Genomic DNA, 17,849 nt, shown 5'->3' with positions numbered 1-17,849 from the left:
TACATTTACCTCCCCATGTCCCAACACTACAATATTTACATAATACATTTGTCCATGTAAATAAATCCTCGACGGTAAATAAATACTCAGTGGATCCTTCGCTTGGCGATGACGCGCCACCTTTCTGGGCAGGGGATGAATCGGCCGATCCCACTTAGGGGTCACTTTAGGGGTCTATAGGGGTCTCACACAGGCCAGTCAGATTCTAGAATCCTGGGGGTGAATTAATATCCTTCATTGGCTGAAACATTCCGTTATACCCCACTGTGGGCACGTCTCGGCTCACTTTGCTCACTTTTCTATACTTAGGCTGAGACAGATGCCTCGAATATGTACCAATCACATGTGGTTGTTTGATTCAAAGTGTCTTTGAAACCATGGGAATGATCAAATTGAAATTGGCATTAGAGCATTGACGGACTGCACATGTAACAAGTATAAAAATTATAAAAATGAAGGGTCCAACAAAACAGTATATGTAACTTCAGATCGACCGACGATCACAAGTACACGAGAGATCCCCTTTAAATGGCCTCATACTGTTTCGCTATTGCCCATCTTTTTGCGATATCCCAGCAATGACTTGAAATCCATCCATAAGCCCGATGAGATTCCACGCAAAGCCCCCAGACTCTCGACCACAGGCCACACCACACAAATCAAGACACTGATCCAGATCCAAATGAAGGAAACAACAACCCAACCAGTAAAAAACGTCTTGCTATAAATATAACTGCTCCCAAACAGAGCAAACGGTACTAATATCACCGCGCCGAAAAAGAATACCGCGTTGGCAGTCAACGCAATTCGCTCTCCCCTCTTAACAAGAACCGGATCCATCGGTTCCATGTCATGAGACTCGAGATAATCAACCAGTTCATTCCTAGTGGTTGGAGCAGGTGAAACATCACTCGAGATCGGGGGTGGGGTAGTCTTCTCATCGATCGAGTGTGTTTGAGCCTTGTCTGCAGCGGTAGCCCGTCCAGTCTCAGATGTAGGATTTTCTTCTTTAACAGAAACCGCAACACCAGCGAGAGCTTGAGCATTGGGATCGGCGTGCTTTCCGGGGAATACAAAGGTAAGGACCACAGCCATGATAAATCCCACGCCAAACGAAGCCAGGTTCCCGGCTAGGGCGTTTGTCGTTTCGCCAGTAGTCGCGACATTAATCGTCCCTGACCGTTTGTAGGCCGTGACAAACCACACTGTAATGCCGCAGAGGAATCCAATCCATGGCGCTGCAACGGCTGCGACTGTTGACATTGGTTCCCAGAGTAGAATCATGCCGACGGGCAATGCGGCACCGCCGACAATAACACCCAGAACGGTCAGGACCCATGTCAAGCTGATACCTGCAGCGTTGAGGATGCAGCAGAATACGGCTAGGACGATGGCATATATCACAATACCCCAATGACTGACTCGGACCAGTGCTTCAGAGCTAGTATTGGGGCGGAAGTAAGTTTTATAGATGTCAAATGTCAGGAGAGAAGAGACGGCGATCAACTCGGCGGATGTAGAGCTGGTTACCGCCATGAAGAGGAGAATTAGCATCAAGACTGCTCCTCCCTTTCCCAGCAGGGCGATTGCTGTTGCTGGTGCTGAGAGTCCAGACTCAACTTGGGCGGTTGTCAATGCGTTTGGGTAGGTTGGGAAACGAGGATCGCCTGTTAGAGCAGCGCATCCAAGGCCCATGATTGTCGCGAAGCCGAAGGGGATTCCTTAAAGCCCACAGGTCAGCATGAATTGTCTATACTCTGCCGAAAGAGCTGAAGATCCCAACATACCGTACCAAGCAAGCCCACCAAAGATATAAGCCTTAACCGAAGTCTCAGGCTTAGAAGCAATAGCACGCTGCCAATAGGCCTGATCTAGCCAAACAGTCGTAAAACCCGAAACAAAAAGATCAAACGCAAAGATCAGGCCCCCAACAGAACGAAAAGTCAAATAAGAACCCTCAGTATTCCGATCAATAGGCATCTTCTCCGAAGCCTCCTGAAGCAACTCATACAACCTCGCCGGACTTCCCACCAAATCACTAGTGGTAATAGTCAAGAACCCAAAAACAAGAATGGCCACAAATAAAATAACAGTATGAGTATAATCCGCAATAAACGTCGACCTCAGACCCCCGGCAATAACATACGCGGCCACAACAGCGGGAATCAAAAACGTCGCCACATACACATTCATCCCAGTGAGAGCATCAACAACCTGCGCACCACCCAGCACCAAACAAGCACCCACAAGCATATTCGTCGCAAGCCCATGATAAAGATACGTAATATGCGCCACCTTTCCATGTCGCGCCAAGACAATCTCAGGCATGGTATGCGCCCCAGCTGCCTTGGATTTAATCTTGATAGCGATTAAGCCAAACATGAGAATCTGGAGGGTGCCCATGGCGCCATACCACATGGGTCCGCACACGCCATAGTTGTAGGCGAAGGTCGAGCTTGTTAGGAGGGTCGCAGACCATGTCCAGGAGGAGACGATGCCTGCGCTGATCAGGCCTGGTTTGACGGATCGCGAGGCTGTGTTGAATTCCTCGGCGGAGTGAGTTGAGAATTGTGTGTATCTGTTTTGGAGCCAGGTTAGGCCAAGCATGAATAGGGCGAAGATTCCGCCTATTCCTATTACTATGCCATAGCCTGCTCCTGGGGGTAGGACTTGGAGTTCGGAGCCCATTTTTGTTTTCTTTTCCCGTTTATGGTGGGTTGGGTTGGGGTTTGGATTGTCGCGGTGCGTAGTCGAAGTCCATTATTTATATATTTGCTTATCGAGGTAGTGAGGTGTACATTGTAGACTCTTCTCCTCTTCTCTTGGATGTGATCGCCGTGATAGCAGGTTACCCCAATTGATAGACTTATCATTGTTGGGGTAGGTTGGAGACGATAAGCAGGGGAGGAGTCACGAATTAGAGAGATCTTTGCTTCTTTAGGCCTGGAGATAAGCTGTAGACTTGTCTGTGGGTGATTCCTGTACTCTATCCTCGCAACTCGAGAATAAGCTGCTCCAAATGCTACGGGGAATATCGGCAGGGCAAACGGATAAAGGGCAAGAGTCAGGGAAAGAAGCAACATCGTTTTGGTTGGAGTATATGCAAAGCTTTGGGTATGTTTCCGAATAAAAAACGAGCTAATGACCGACTGCCTTTAATCGGTGCGTCGCTTCTCCAATTTGTTCGTCCCATGCACCCAGTCTAGCAGTCCCACGGACCCATAGTTTAAATTGAACTTCTCATGGTGCAAGTCATGCATCTTGGCTTTGTTATGGAAGAAATCATACCCACTGTGGACAGTCACGGTATTGAAGAGCTCCCAAGCTAAGAATATCCAAAATGTCAGGACGTGGCTGTGAAGCAACTGCGGTGGTAGAGAGATGGGCAATGCATTGGCAAAGATTTGCTCGAGCGGATGTGCAAACTGTGCAGCGAGGGCGATTGGAGCTGTGAAGCGGTGATGCTTCTTGTGAATACGGACGTAGAAGTATGGTATGTGCAGCAGTCGGTGGCTGTAGTAGAATAAAGCCTCGCGCATCAGCAGGCTGAGGAAAACGTCGCGGGCGATCTCGAGTATGCTTGGGAATGATGCTTCAACGCGATATGAGGACTTTGTGCCAGCTTGGCTGGATGCAAATAGCAGTCCTATATGGAGCACAGATGACAAGATCTGATTCTGGGCTACAACGCTGAAGCAGCGAAGTATCTCGCGACGTGTCGGTTGCTTGGGCGCTGGTTGGATTTTGTGACGCTCGGAGAAAGACGGTGCAATTACATCCAAGCAGAGATAACAGAGAGATGGTAGCCAGAATGCTAAGACTTGGACGAACAGCGTACCCACGAACTCGATTTTCTGTGGTGAGTGACTGTTCACGACGTGGACCCAGAAAGCCGAGGCTTGAAGTAGCAACTGGTCAAGAGAGGAATGGAGAATCTCCATGGTGGATTGTAAATTTATTTGACCTCAGATTTGAGACGTGAGATCTGGGATCAAGATCTGATCTGAGGGCAAATTTTGCAGGGTCTCGAGTTTATATATTTTCCCCGGAATCTGCCCCCGCAGTGGCTACGGCTCGGCTACCTGTTCGATCTCATGTGAACGCCGAAAACTTAGGGACTTTTCAACTTGCGATCATCGATTGGATGGTACATTTGTGTGAAATTGAAGCTCAAGAGAGCACATTTAATGAAGTACAATCCCGTTAACGGGCCGAAAACGGAAGGAAGGCAATAAATATGCAGACAGACTAGTCACTTCACACTTTCTTGTCCCTTGCCTGTGAAGCATTCTTAAACACTCATTCCTGGAAGATAAATTACACCTCAAAGTAAGTATCGCTACATATTTAAGCCTCTTTGATCTACTGACCCCAACCCAGATGAAGAACTACATCGAATACAGTGTAAGCTGGCTTTTCGCAAACAGCAAAGGCCGCGATGCCAAACTCTTCTCAAAGGGCCCTGCATTCTCCCAATTCCCAGAACCAACGATCAGCCTTGAATGCCGAGAAGTAGGCCCAACAGGATCCCAACTGGACGAAGAGCACTCCGCAGACGGGGTGGGTCGTTTCCCGGCCCTGAGCTGGCCAACGGCATCACCCGAGATCAAACAGTATCTGCTCATCAACGAGGATCCTGATGCACCATTACCTAATCCTATTATCCACGGTGTCTTCTACGGAATAGCGGCGACGAAGTCGGCCATCTCTGCTGAGGATGTCGAGGCTGCTACGGAGCAGGGTGCTCTGAAGGGCGGATTCCGATATGGCAAGAACCGCAGAGGAAATGTCTACATCCCTCCTCGGCCATTACTCGGCCATGGACCCCATCGGTACTTTTTCACCCTAGTCGCTCTTACCGAGCCGGTCGATCCTGGCAAGTTGAGTTTGTTGCCTACTGTAGAGGAGATGTCGCGCGAGATTGATGGGAAGGTTGCTGGATGGGGCGAGTGGGTTGGTGTTTATGAGAGGAAATGAAATTGATTTTCGGCGGGATTTGCCTTGGCGGGGGCTACTATACATGTACATACATAGTGGTTTTGTGGTGCTTGTTCCTGGCGTTGTTCATCACACATTCGGTGATCCTTCTTGCATTCATACCCATGCAAGAGGCATGTGATGCTATTTCTGTGTTTGGAGACGCGTATTTTTACTTTTTCTTTACGTGTTGAAGCTATTTTTATAATTGACGTACACCTTCTGACATGAGAAGTGCACTTTAAACTTGCGATGGTGTTCATCCAAGTGTAAACAGCTGCTTAGGTTGTGAAACTGTTGTGGGACCCGTCGGGTCTAGTATGACTTCCATGCATGCATACGAGCTACAGTAATGCCATGTGTGTTTCAGACCAACCGAGAAGATCGACAATGACAGTGGGGTATGACAGGGTTTGGCGGAAATATCACGACAAGGAACACTACGCCCGAAAAAGCAATGGTTCTTGTCTCGACTGCTATGGACATGCACAATGTCTCGTACATGTATGCTTTCCATTCCCGGTAATCCCATCGCTTGCAGTCCATTGGCTACAATCCATAAATGCAGTTGAAATCACGCACAAGGCATAATGCAGATGGAAAAGAGGTCAAGAAAGAGATCGAAATAGAGATAGAAAGCCGATAACAAAGTAAAAATTCCACAATTTGTAGGACTCGGGACATATCCCAACAACGCCTACCAGTTTGATGTGTATATCAGACGACACGCATTTAAATGCGAACCAATATGCCCACGGAGGGTACAGTAAATTAACACAGCAAACTATCACATACAATTGTAATTTGCAATTCTCCAAATAAAAACCGCCTGTTACGCTTCAACCTCTGACCAAATATGGAGCCAAGTATGCAGCTCGACACCCTAATGCATCCTAAGCCAAGACCATAGTGTCTAGAACCGACCCAGACCCCACGAAAAACAAAATGAAAATCACAACCAACAATAGGGCAATCGTTTACAATGCCCACTTTCAAGCTTCTCACCATGCTATAAGCCCCCTTCCCTTCTGTCGCTGCATGGACAGTTATAGTTCACGCCATTTCAATCCCTGCAGGGTGACAGCTCACACCCGCACGGGACCAGAGCCCACTTAGGTTGCATTGTCCTTGGCCCTGTTGATATTCTGGGTTTGGTTGGTGAGATAGATAGCTGAACTTTGGAAGTATCCATTTAGTTACAGATCATACAAGGGATGCAGGCTTCTGTTGTTGGGTCCGGGAGTCGAAGGACTATAAAGCATTGCCTAGGTCGGGAAATACGATATTGTAGTTGGAAAAATATTGTCCACAAATTGATTGTGGGTTGTTAGATTGTCAGTTTGACAGTATGGTTGCGTTTTCTTCCTTGCTTGTTGCTCTTTGGATGGGCTCTGTTGGTGCTTCGTTATTGCCGGATCTCGAGTTTGAGTGGTGTGGTCCGAACAATCAAGCTACTCGGAAAGAATGGTTTGTACTGCTGAATTTTCCTGTGTGGTTTCGCGTTAACTGATATCAAATAGGGGGAATTGACATCTGCTGAGCGAATTGAATATACAGATGCCGTGCTTTGTATGCAGAAGCAGCCCCAGCAGCTCCCGAGAGAGGAGTTCCCCGGTGTTCGGAACCGTTTTGATGATTTTGTGGCGTATGTTAGTCCATGTTTCTACTTTTCCTTGCGTACTGACATGAACTATCTAGTACTCATATTAACTACACACTTAACATCCATTATAGCGGTCTGTTTCTGCCATGGCACCGACACTTCCTCTGGCTCTGGGAGACAGCTCTCCAAGATGAATGCGGATACAATGGCCAACTTCCGTTAGTCAACCCTTCCGTTTACTCCAGCCAAACTGACAATATCAGCTACTGGAACTGGCCCTACTGGGCCAACAACCTCGCCGCCAGTCCCCTCTTTGACTGCAGCGCAAGCTCCCTCTCCGGCGACGGCGAATACAACCCGGAAGAACAAAGCATCCAAGGCGGCAGCTTAACCCTACCAAGGGGAAGCGGCGGCGGCTGTGTCCGCTGCGGACCATTCAAAGACATGGAACTCCACCTAGGACCCTTTTCACGGCAGGCTCTTACCTCGTTCACCGAAATCCCAGCACCAGCCTTCGACTACAACCCCCACTGCTTCAACCGAAGTCTAAACAACTTCGTCAGCACAAACTACAACAACGAAACTATTGTCGACAGACTCCTCGCCTCGACCGATATCATCGACTTCCAAACTGTCATGAACCACTGGCCCCCTAACGCTGAGGGAGTCCTGGGCGTCCACGGCGGCGGCCATTTCAGTATCGGCGTGACGTTGCAGGATTTGTTTGCTTCGCCGCAGGATCCGGCTTTCATGTTGCATCATGGTATGATTGACCGGTTGTGGGGTCAGTGGCAGGCTCGGGATGAACGGCATCGCAGGTTCGCACTTAATGGCACTAGTACTATCCTCGACCCGCCCGGTGGGATTCCTGTTACGTTGGATACGGAGATGCAGTTCGGGGTTCTTGATCGGCCGCGCTCGATTCGTGATTCTATGGATCCGACGAGGGGAGGTTATTGTTATTCGTATACTTGAGCCTGGAGCCTAATACGGGGTCCCGATTCGGATTCGGCATGGGATGATGGAGAACGCTCGGAGTATTGTACATTAATGAAAATAGTCTTACATAGTTCCAGGGACGTAATTTGAGTCACCCCCTTTTAAAATGCCAGAAATCAATAGTTGACGACACGACTTCTATTTATTCTGTGCTATTTTCAGTGAGACCAGGCCAATGGGGCCTGTGGATCCCGATACGATGAACTGGCAACTGTCGGCGTCAGAGTTTCTTGCGCAACAAGCTGCATGTAACGCCTTATTCTGTGCTTACTCGGGTAATACATGGAATATACGTTTGAGATTTCTGAGTGGAAAGCGTTCAGCGTCAAGCGTCAAACGTCAATCGGTCGATCCGAGACAATTCATAGAAGTTCCATGGGAGCTAAAAAAGCCCACTCCGACGCTAACAAGTCTTTATCGCTAGTGTTGAGAAAAGCCCGAAAACAAGAAATCGAAGCTCATCGCCGCCACTCTCGGTAGCTCTTTCTCATTTTCTGTTCCTGCTAAATCGGGACATCTCATCTTTGTTTATCTTTTCACCTTTTTCTTTTCTTCTTCGTCTCTCTTCTTCACTCCTCCTCACTTCTCCCATCTCCATCTCCATCTCCACCTCTCCGATCTCCAAATCTCCAATCTGCTTATCAGTCATGTTGCGAATCAACTTTCTGCAATTCTTCTTCGTGACGCTGCTCGTCCTGTCTGTTGTCTTTGCAGCTGACCAGCTCGAGGATGTCACCCCCCGTGAGTCTCTCCAGGAAGCGCTTGCCGATATCAAGGCCACCTCGTTCCACGATGCTCTGCATGCTCTCTCCGCCAAGTTTCGCCATGGAATTTTCCCGACTGACTTCCACGCCGCTGAGGCGCTTCAAGGCGAAGAACCTGCCATTGCTACTCTGATCCGTCTTGCCAAGCGACAGAACAATGCCACCGCCAGTCCTGAGACCGCTACCTCTGTTGCTGGCGTGACCACCAGCCAGGCAGTCACCGAGCCCACCACTTCTGAGGCCAACCCCACCACTTCGGCTTCGACTGGTGAGCCCACTACCAGTGCTCAGCCCACCACCACTGCAGAGCCAACAACTTCGGCCAGCTCTAGCTCCAGCACTACCACTCGCTCGGTCTCCAATGATACCACCACCACCACCACCGAGCCGACTACCACTGCCTCTGTGCCCTCAACCACCCAGAGTGCTCATACTACCACTACCAGTGTTCCATCCACTCTGACGACTGCCACGAGCACTTCATCTAGCTCGTCATCCACCACTAACGGTCATTCTACCACCTCCACCACTCACACTACCCAGAACACCAGCTCTTACACCTCCACCTACAAGAGCACCACTACCATGCCTGATGGCAGTGTGAGCACCATCACCTCGATCACCATTGTCCACCCCACCGCAACCGGCTCCTCTGAGGGCAGTGGCAGCACTGCCCGCCCCGGTCTGCAGACTGGTGGTGCCTCGCTGACCACTGATCTGACTCGTGAGGTGGTCGCCATCATCGGTGGTGCCGTCATGGTCGCCATGGCCCTGTAATTGTCCTCAGATTTGATATTATCTCGCCATTCTGCATTTTTATCCATTTCACCGGCGTTCTTCAGCAACATCGCATCGGCTCTGCATTTCTTATGACTATTGTCATCCTACCATTCATTAGCACGACCCGTTACGATCTACCACGTCTCTCCTTTACTGTTTGCAAGCGTTCTTGATGGCCGGCGTCAACTTTCGGCCATGGGGCATTTATCTCTGATTCTCAATGTGGGACATTTACAGCGAACAGCACACGCTAATATTTCATATGATTAGTCTTTAGCTATCTTCACTGAAGATAATGCGAAAAGTGCTTCAATATATTCTTCCAACCTATAATTGTAGATGCGTAGCACGGAACGTCGGAAGTATATAAGATGTAGATGATCGGAATGTGCAGAGGGGTATGGTATGCGCAGTCAAATCCAACCAAAAGGAGAGCCAAAGAAACAAGAACAAAAAAATGATATCATATAAACAAATCCCCATCAAAAAACATGTCATCGTCCAAGATTCCCAGCACCCTTCCACCTCTCCTCCCCAGTCCAATACCTCACAACACTCTCCCAAGCCGCAATATCCCCATCGCGCAACAAAGCAGCAACATCCACATTCAACGGCGAATCAGGCTGCGGATCTGTCAATAACTGCTGGATCGCTGTCAACGTCGCTGACAGCGTATACACAGGACTCCAATGCTCAGTCGTCAAAAGCGTCAGACAGATCTCTCCTGTAGTGAATGAAATATTGGGGTGCGATATGCGCGTCGTGAAATGGATTGTTGGCGGGGATAGGGGGTAGTTTGGGGGGATTGCGATGCGGAGATGCCAGAGGCCGTCTGTCGTGTTGTTAGTTGAGGGTTGAGGCTTGAGTCTCGGTCAGGAGAGGGAGAGGGAGTGGAATGGAATGCGGCAGTAGATTAATTCAGAGCAGAAATTGGATTGGGAAGATTGATTGCAACTCACCTTCATACGGCGTCCCATTGACACCCTTCAACACCGCCTCCCAGCGTAGTAAGTCCTCATCATCAACGGGACCGAGGTGGAGCAGCGCCTCGTTCGGGGATTTGCTGTAGTCCTTCAACTCACGGATGAGCCTCTGTGTCGTATTACCCGACGGTCCTTGTGACATGGTGGAATGGGCAGGTTTGTGTGTGTACAGGGAGTGTAGAGTAAAGAAGACCGAGGGAGGCCAGACCGGAGTTGGTATTGGCAATGCCAGAGTCGGTCTGCGGCCGAGGCTGGGGAACCCCATCCATTGCCAATCCACTCCATGTGAATTTGCCCGATCGTCGCTTTTCTGCCATTTGCATTCTCTTGTTTCTCTCTTTGATTTATCGCTATGCGCACTTCTCGTGCTTCCAAAGATACGGCTAAAGTGCTGCAGGCTCTTTCGCCCCCTGCGCGACGTCAGACGCGTGGTTCTGAGCGAAATGTTGGTGTTTTGAGCAGTTTTGCTTACAATGCGAATCCGACTGTGAATGCGCCTGCTGCCCCTACCGTCAAGTCTGAGTCTACATCTGTCCCGCCTAGTCTGTCTGCTGCTCGCAGCGACGATGAGTCTTCTCTCTCCTCAGTGGATACCGCGGATATCGAAGACCTCCTTGAACCGCCCTCGAAACGTCGGAAGCGCAACGCAAGCCGTGCCACCACACCGGTTATAAAGAAGAGTCCTCGGACACCTCGCAATGCAGCTGTGAAGGATGAGCCGGATCAGAAACCAACACCGAAACCTAAAGCGCGACGCTTGCCGGCTAGGAAAACTCGGGATGCCGATGGTTCGGTGAAGATTGAACCACCCTCCAATTGGGAAACGATGTACAACACCGTCAAGAAGATGAGAGAGGACAACCCGACTGCGCCGGTTGATACAATGGGTTGCGCGGAGTTATACTGGCGTGCGTCCTCGCCGCAGGACCGTCGATTCCAGACTCTCATTGCGCTGATGCTTTCCTCCCAAACAAAGGACACCGTCACAGCAGTTGCGATGCAACGGCTACACACAGAGCTAGGGCCTGAGTCTGTTACAACGGGCCCAGATATGAAGCAAGAAGAAGCAGCAGAAGTGAAAATCAAGCTCGAGGACAGCCCAAACGAAGACCAGAAACCACCATCAACATCAACATCAAACCCCCCAGCCAAAGACAAAGACAGCACACTAAACCTAACCAACATCTTGGCGGTGTCCCCCGAAAGACTAAACGCGCTAATTCGCACAGTGGGCTTCCACAACAACAAAACAAAATACATAAAAGCAACCGCCCTCCTCCTCCGCGACAACCACAACGGCGACATCCCGTCCACACCAAACGGCCTAATGGCCCTCCCCGGTGTCGGGCCCAAAATGGCCTATCTCTGTCTCAGCGCTGCGTGGGGTAAACACGAAGGTATAGGCGTTGATGTGCACGTCCACCGCATTACCAATCTGTGGGGGTGGAATAAGACCAAGACGCCTGAGGAGACCAGGATGGCGTTGCAGTCTTGGTTGCCGCACGATAAGTGGCATGAAATTAATAAGTTGCTTGTTGGGCTTGGGCAGACGGTTTGTTTGCCTGTTAAGCGTAGGTGTGGTGATTGTTATCTCGTTGGGAAGGGGCTTTGTATGAGTGAGATTCGGGGGTCGGTCCCTTCGTTCGGGGTTGTTAAGGGGGAGGATGGGGATGAGCCGAAGGTTAAGATTGAGGCTGTTTGAGGATGGCTGTCTTGCTTGTCAATTACGTCTGTGATCATACGGATGAAAGAAAGCTCGAATCGAGTAGACTTTCCATGTTGCATTATATGCAGATATCTATAATCGTTTCCCATTGCACTTCATTGGGCTACATATGACCGTTTTTGCATCTGCTATATCAGACAAGCAACCTGTCATTCGGGATAGTATGAAATAATTGTGACTAAATGGACCTTAGGTTGTGTTTATGTCGACTGCATTGTATAAAAACACTTCGACAACTTGCTTGCATCTCGAATTCTTCTTTCTACAATTTCAATTTTGCAAGGACAACCGTATTCCTAATAGAGTACCTCACATTGATCGATTTAATCCCAATGTAATTGTCACTGGAGAGAAAAATAACAACGCAAACCGTATAGAGCTGACTAACACCAATGATATCATCGGACATAAGCTCTTCAAGCTTCATAACCCCGTCCCTCATCCACGCCCACAACAAACTCCCCCAAGCACCAATTAACCCCACAGAACACGGGGGCAATCATTCGTTCAAAGTCCCCAAACCTTCCAACAAACCACCAACTCCCACCCTCTGACTATAACTGCCACCAACCCAAGAATGCCACCAAAACCAATCCCAATCCCCCACTTCGCAGAAACCCAACTCCAACTCCTCCTATCCGAACACGAAGCCGAAGTCTCCTCCTCAAAATTAGCCAGTACAGCCGCCTCTGTCTCCCCCCAAACCCGTCGAACACTCCAAGCAATCGGCTCCGCACTTACAGGCATCGTCCTCTCACAATGCCGCACAGGTCTAGGCGGCCGCGTTGTTGGCGAGTTCACGCCTGACCCCGCTATTACATCTGAGGAGTGTCGCGCTGCAGATGGCACGCCTAGGTTTTCGGCGCATGGACTGCGGGTTGGGGATGTCGTGCGTGTTAATGATGTTGCTGCTGGTGGGAAGAAGGGTGGAAAGGAGAAGGAGAAGGATAGTGGGAAAGATGGGAAAGGCGAAAAGGGCGGACCGGAGGGAGTTGTTACGAGGACTAGTGAGCGCGCGGTTTGGATTGCGTTTGGGCAGCAGGGTGGTGGGGGACGGTCTAGGGAGGATGACGAGGCTGTTGAGGAGCTTTGGGGGAAGAAGTTGTGGGCGTATGTGTTTGTTCTTGTTCTGGCTTTTCGATTTGGTTTTCGGGTTTTGGTGGTGATGTGAGTGGTGCTGACCTCGTTGCAGGATTAAGCTTGCCAATGACGTTACGTATAGAAGGTATACGGGGGACTGGAAATGACTGTGTGAATGGGTACTGACTTTTACTAGGATGAGGCAGACGATGGAGAAAATGGCCAAGATGGCAGATTCTGATTACTCGCATTTCATGCGTGTTGCATTTGGCCATACCACCCCGCTACGACCAGACGAGGAGGCAGCTGGTCCTGTTGAATTCATTGATCCGACATTGAATGATTCTCAGAAGGATGCTATTCGATTTGCGTTGGCATCGCAGGATATTGCTCTCATTCATGGTCCACCCGGGACTGGAAAAACACATACTTTGATCGAGCTGATTATGCAAATGGTTCAGCGAAAGAAGCGAATTCTCGTGTGTGGTCCATCCAACGTTTCTGTGGATAACATCGTCGAGCGCCTGGCTCCGAATAAGGTCCCTGTTGTTCGCATTGGCCATCCGGCTCGTCTACTTCCTTCGGTCCTTGAGCATTCACTCGAGGTTCTCACTCAGACATCCGATGCTGCGGGTATTGTCAAAGATGTTCGCAAGGAAATTGATGAGAAGCAAGCTAGCATTCGCAAGACACGCTCTGGTCGCGAGAGACGAGGGATCTATGATGATCTAAAGCAGCTCCGGAAGGAGTTCAGAGAGCGCGAGTCTAAATGTGTGGACAACCTAGTCCGTGAGAGTAGCGTGGTTCTGGCGACTCTTCACGGAGCCGGCGGTCACCAACTCAAGAATCAAAAGTTTGATGTTGTGATCATCGATGAAGCAAGTCAAGCACTGGAAGCGCAGTGTTGGATCTCGCTTCTTGGTGCAGAGAAGGTGGTCCTTGCAGGTGATCATCTGCAACTCCCCCCGACTGTCAAATCCACCGGCCAGAAGTCCAAGGAAGCACAGCCCAAGGACCAGACCGAAGATTCAACCTTCGACAAGGAGATGTTGAAGGGTGTCTCCCTTGAACGAACTCTATTCGATCGTCTACTAGCGCTGCACGGTTCCGGCGTCAAACGGATGTTGACTACACAATATCGAATGCATGAGAAAATCATGCGCTTCCCATCCGACGAACTCTACGAGGGGAAGCTGATCGCAGGAGAGGCGGTCAAGTCCCGACTGCTGGTAGACCTGCCCTACGAAGTAGAAGGCACAGACGACACGCAAGAACCGTTAGTTTTCTGGGATACGCAAGGCGGTGATTTCCCCGAGAAAGCGGAGGACGACGAGATGAGCAAGAAGGGTTTGCTTGGCGATAGCAAGAGCAATGAAATGGAGGCTTTGGTTGTTGCACGACATGTGGAAACTCTCGTTGATGCAGGCATCAGGCCCGAGAGCGTTGCCGTCATTACCCCTTACAACGGCCAACTGGCTCTATTATCGCGCATGCTGCGTGAGAAGTACCCAGGCCTGGAACTTGGCAGCGTGGATGGATTCCAAGGTCGAGAGAAAGAAGCCGTTGTAGTGAGCCTGGTGCGCAGCAATGAGCAGCATGAAGTGGGCTTCCTCGGCGAAAAACGACGATTGAACGGTGAGTCCCTTGGTAGTGTACCTGCAGAGAACTCAAAGGGGAACTAATGTTGATGCAGTGGCTATGACGCGACCCAAGAGACACCTATGTATCTGCGGAGATTCAGAGACGATCAGTCGGTAAGTACCTCATGCGCGCTGCGCCCTTGAGTTTGACATTTGATACTGATCTGCATACTCTGTACAGTGGAAGTAGCTTCCTCAAACACTGGATGGACTTCCTCGAGGAAAACGCCGACCTACGTTACCCCGACGCAGGCGACCTACTAGAATAGACCGGCTATTATGACCCAAAGGAGGGACTTCCGCGTTCCAGAAACTCCCCACTTGTCTAGATTTAGAGGTGATCGATTAGATGTGCCGCTAAGCAAGGAAGAACATCCCCGTAGATCTCGCTTGAGTACCCGAAATCAGCTAGGGCTTAGCACACCGTCTCAACCCGAAACCAACTTCCGTGCGAGACATGCGGAAGCGAGGGATATCATGTTTCGGCTGATCATTTGCAGGACTTGCACAGTCTCGAGTCATGGAAATTTGGGGGCGATGATCATTTCCAGCTGATTGGCCCAGCACATTGGGGCGCCTAAGAGAGAGGAGAGAATACGGGCTTTCATGCCACTTGGCTCGTGTAGGCCTCTCCGAAGAACAGTTGCCCGACTCGTCTGTGCACGATGACCATGTGTTTCAGACTGCAAAAACATGAAGCTTGCCCACCGTGCCAACCGTGCCAACCATGCGGGTCTTTTTCCCTTCAAAACGACCGTTCGCTGGCCGCTCCACTTGGTCTCGGAGCCAACACGGCATTTATTTGAAATTGAGACGATCCTGCAGTCTGATTCGGCTTCTGCATTTCTGCTGCAGTTTAGGGTTGGCCGGAAAAGCAAGTTGCCAGCAGCTATTTGCTAGCGCGCCTTCAAAGCGCATCGACGCCACTATCTACTGAATTGAGCTGAGCGCACAATCCTTAAGGCTCTCCCCACCCCGACCTTTTCGGTCCAACATCCACTTCTTACCATTACGACGCGCTTCTGATCTTGGTGACGGTGGGGATAGCTCAAGCTGCAGCTCTTCCCCTTTCTTGTTTCATCCTCTCTTCCTTCACTTGAGATCCCGACATTCGTTTACTACTTCATACCCCCTTTTTTTACTTTCTTTCGTTATCCAGCATTCTACTGGCAACGCCCGGCATTGTGTAGCATTTGTCACTATGAGCCTGATTATATTCTTTGTATGGTCGCGTTTGTATTATCCGATTCCTTCGTTCTTCAACTAACATGCGTTTGATGTAGCCTTCTTGCATAGTCCCACGAGTCGACTAAAACCCCCAGTCTTTATTCGAATCGGATTCCGCTGAGCGGCCCTTTGCATTTGATACCCTGATACCCTTCGGTTTTCTTTTTCTCGACACTCGCTCACACTCATTGCTTTTCGAATTTCTTGCGACGATATATACCCCATGTACCCGTGACGGATTTTGCTTGTAATGATCATCAAATTGGAAATCGCACGGAGTCCTATACATTCACTACTTGTCGCGTGTGACCCTCCGTACCACTATCGCAGATATGTCGAGAAACACTACACGATCAATTGCCAGCACCGGTAGCGAGTCGGTCGGGAGTATTCGACAACGATCCTTGCCCGCTCGCGGAGAGCGTCCGGCCTCGAATCCTGCATCTTACAGCGGAGATAATTCTGACACGGCCCTACCCTCAATGGAATTCCACCCTCCACCGACGATGGCACATCGCAGAACGGGAAGCACTTTGAAAACAGTCATGCGCAAGATCTTCAACCGGAAACGACAAAGCCAGACCGATGGATTGGAAGAGACCCCCTACGAGTCGACATTTTCAACACTACCGGCCAGGAGGTCTGGGCCTACAGGTACTAGGAGACCATTCTTGGCTGTTCCTCCTCCTTTGAACCTGAATTCGAATCGGAGTAGTCCACTATCTGCAGAGAACCTCCAGCTCGCAGAGACCCATCTCTCTCCGCTCTCTCCACTATCTCCAGCCTCCTTGGGCGGGTCCTTACCGGGTGCTATGCCGCCGCGCCGGCGACGTGCGACACTTCCTAGTATTATATTTTCCGATGATGAATCTCGGTTTGCTGTGGCTTCAGCAATCTCTGACCCCCATGAGGATAGAGCTTTCGCGCCAGATCAGCGAAGACATAGTTTGCTCTCGGATAGAATATCAAGGAGCGCAGAGGCCATGCGCGAACTCGAGCAACCGCCGCCAGTCCCTGCTTGGTCACCTCCGCCGCCAGTCGATGCTTGGCCACCGCGCACAACATCCGCTCCAGGTTCAACCTCCCAGTCAAGATCCCCACAGGGTGAAAGCTCCAACAGCGGTCAGTCTGCCAGACCATCCACTGGCACTACCGTAACAAGTGTGACTCGAGACTCTGCTGCCCCTTCCCTAATTAGCTCCGACCAACGCCCTGAGCCGGTTACTACACCGCCGAATGTGGCCAGTTTCGTCAACACTATGCAACAGGACGACAGCGTCACCCTAGACCAGCGCCTGACCACCCTGGAGGTGAAGATGATTGACCTAGAATTCGCCATTGCACGAATGCAAACATCTCCCACAGACAGCTCCATGGACAAGGCCTCTCGTCCAAGACCTCTCCAACATGCAGACTCATTCCCACCCCAAACACACAATAAATCACCAAGGCTCCGACCTGCAACAGACAGCAGTGACTCCCCAAGTCCTCTCCCTAACATCGATTACCGCCCTTCGAGCACGAGCACAATCCGCCAAGACACCTTGAACGCGCGGACGCTCCGCCCCGCCCCATCAGCAACCTCCCTATCGGACTACCAGGGTGTCTCAATTGAGCAATACAGCACACTGGTCACGCTACTCCGACGTGAGCAGACCGCCCGCAGGAACCTGGAAAGCCAAGTCACTGGTTTGAGAGACGATATCCGTCATCTGCAGCGTGCAGCCCTCGAGTCTATACAGGCAGGCACGATGCAGCCAGCACATACAATGGATTCAGAGGAGTTCATCCGCTTCCGCCGCGCTCTCGATGACTCGGGGACTTCTTCACCTCTACGCTCAGATGATAAACAGTCCACCATCGACAGTGACCCTGACTGGGATCGATCGGATATCTACTCCCGCGATGATCCATTCGGACATCCCAAATGGGAGCGTCAGCGGATTGTGACAGCTCCCATGATTTGATCCATTTTGTTCTACTTTTTACTATTCCACGCGCCCCTGGAACGTTCACCAGGTCTTCAATCCCTTTCCTACAATACCATGCCACTGCACTCCTTTTCATTTC

The 17,849-nt window shown here is 50.3% G+C and overlaps 9 protein-coding genes across 9 annotated transcripts; 6 read left to right on the top strand and 3 right to left on the bottom strand.

The window, feature by feature from the left end:
* Window positions 1-534: 534 nt before the first annotated feature.
* Window positions 535-2,688, bottom strand: N7446_003870 (sodium:solute symporter family protein; the record flags this gene model as incomplete). The annotated part of the gene is made up of 2 exons (XM_058512619.1): window positions 535-1,721; window positions 1,788-2,688. 2 exons carry the CDS (start codon window positions 2,686-2,688, stop codon window positions 535-537), a joined length of 2,088 nt encoding a protein of 695 aa, XP_058373948.1.
* A 467-nt stretch (window positions 2,689-3,155) lies between these two features.
* N7446_003869 (sterol desaturase family protein) lies at window positions 3,156-3,941 on the bottom strand (the record flags this gene model as incomplete). Its single annotated transcript, XM_058512618.1, has 1 exon — window positions 3,156-3,941. One exon carries the CDS (start codon window positions 3,939-3,941, stop codon window positions 3,156-3,158), a length of 786 nt encoding a protein of 261 aa, XP_058373947.1.
* A 439-nt stretch (window positions 3,942-4,380) lies between these two features.
* On the top strand, window positions 4,381-4,977 carry N7446_003868 (YbhB/YbcL family Raf kinase inhibitor-like protein; the record flags this gene model as incomplete). Its single annotated transcript, XM_058512617.1, has 1 exon — window positions 4,381-4,977. The coding sequence occupies one exon, from the start codon at window positions 4,381-4,383 to the stop codon at window positions 4,975-4,977; it is 597 nt and encodes a 198-aa protein (XP_058373946.1).
* A 1,464-nt stretch (window positions 4,978-6,441) lies between these two features.
* N7446_003867 (tyrosinase family protein) lies at window positions 6,442-7,555 on the top strand (the record flags this gene model as incomplete). The annotated part of the gene is made up of 4 exons (XM_058512616.1): window positions 6,442-6,444; window positions 6,498-6,622; window positions 6,676-6,798; window positions 6,844-7,555. 4 exons carry the CDS (start codon window positions 6,442-6,444, stop codon window positions 7,553-7,555), a joined length of 963 nt encoding a protein of 320 aa, XP_058373945.1.
* Window positions 7,556-8,226: 671 nt separating this feature from the next.
* On the top strand, window positions 8,227-9,120 carry N7446_003866 (putative GPI anchored cell wall protein (Dan4); the record flags this gene model as incomplete). The annotated part of the gene is made up of 1 exon (XM_058512615.1): window positions 8,227-9,120. The coding sequence occupies one exon, from the start codon at window positions 8,227-8,229 to the stop codon at window positions 9,118-9,120; it is 894 nt and encodes a 297-aa protein (XP_058373944.1).
* Window positions 9,121-9,617: 497 nt separating this feature from the next.
* Window positions 9,618-10,371, bottom strand: pex4 (putative ubiquitin conjugating enzyme (UbcJ); the record flags this gene model as incomplete). The annotated part of the gene is made up of 2 exons (XM_058512614.1): window positions 9,618-9,955; window positions 10,083-10,371. 2 exons carry the CDS (start codon window positions 10,369-10,371, stop codon window positions 9,618-9,620), a joined length of 627 nt encoding a protein of 208 aa, XP_058373943.1.
* An 87-nt stretch (window positions 10,372-10,458) lies between these two features.
* N7446_003864 (endonuclease III domain-containing protein) lies at window positions 10,459-11,808 on the top strand (the record flags this gene model as incomplete). The annotated part of the gene is made up of 1 exon (XM_058512613.1): window positions 10,459-11,808. The coding sequence occupies one exon, from the start codon at window positions 10,459-10,461 to the stop codon at window positions 11,806-11,808; it is 1,350 nt and encodes a 449-aa protein (XP_058373942.1).
* Window positions 11,809-12,409: 601 nt separating this feature from the next.
* On the top strand, window positions 12,410-14,821 carry N7446_003863 (putative DNA helicase; the record flags this gene model as incomplete). The annotated part of the gene is made up of 5 exons (XM_058512612.1): window positions 12,410-12,942; window positions 13,025-13,057; window positions 13,109-14,547; window positions 14,606-14,666; window positions 14,734-14,821. 5 exons carry the CDS (start codon window positions 12,410-12,412, stop codon window positions 14,819-14,821), a joined length of 2,154 nt encoding a protein of 717 aa, XP_058373941.1.
* Window positions 14,822-16,111: 1,290 nt separating this feature from the next.
* On the top strand, window positions 16,112-17,746 carry N7446_003862 (uncharacterized protein; the record flags this gene model as incomplete). The annotated part of the gene is made up of 1 exon (XM_058512611.1): window positions 16,112-17,746. One exon carries the CDS (start codon window positions 16,112-16,114, stop codon window positions 17,744-17,746), a length of 1,635 nt encoding a protein of 544 aa, XP_058373940.1.
* Window positions 17,747-17,849: the final 103 nt, after the last annotated feature.

This window comes from Penicillium canescens (assembly GCF_028828765.1).
Source record: "Penicillium canescens strain IBT 15451 chromosome Unknown utg000003l_segment0_segment0, whole genome shotgun sequence".
NCBI lineage: Eukaryota > Fungi > Ascomycota > Eurotiomycetes > Eurotiales > Aspergillaceae > Penicillium > Penicillium canescens.
The sequence above is the reverse complement of the archived record's forward strand: the minus strand, read 5'-3'. Positions and strand labels throughout refer to the sequence as shown.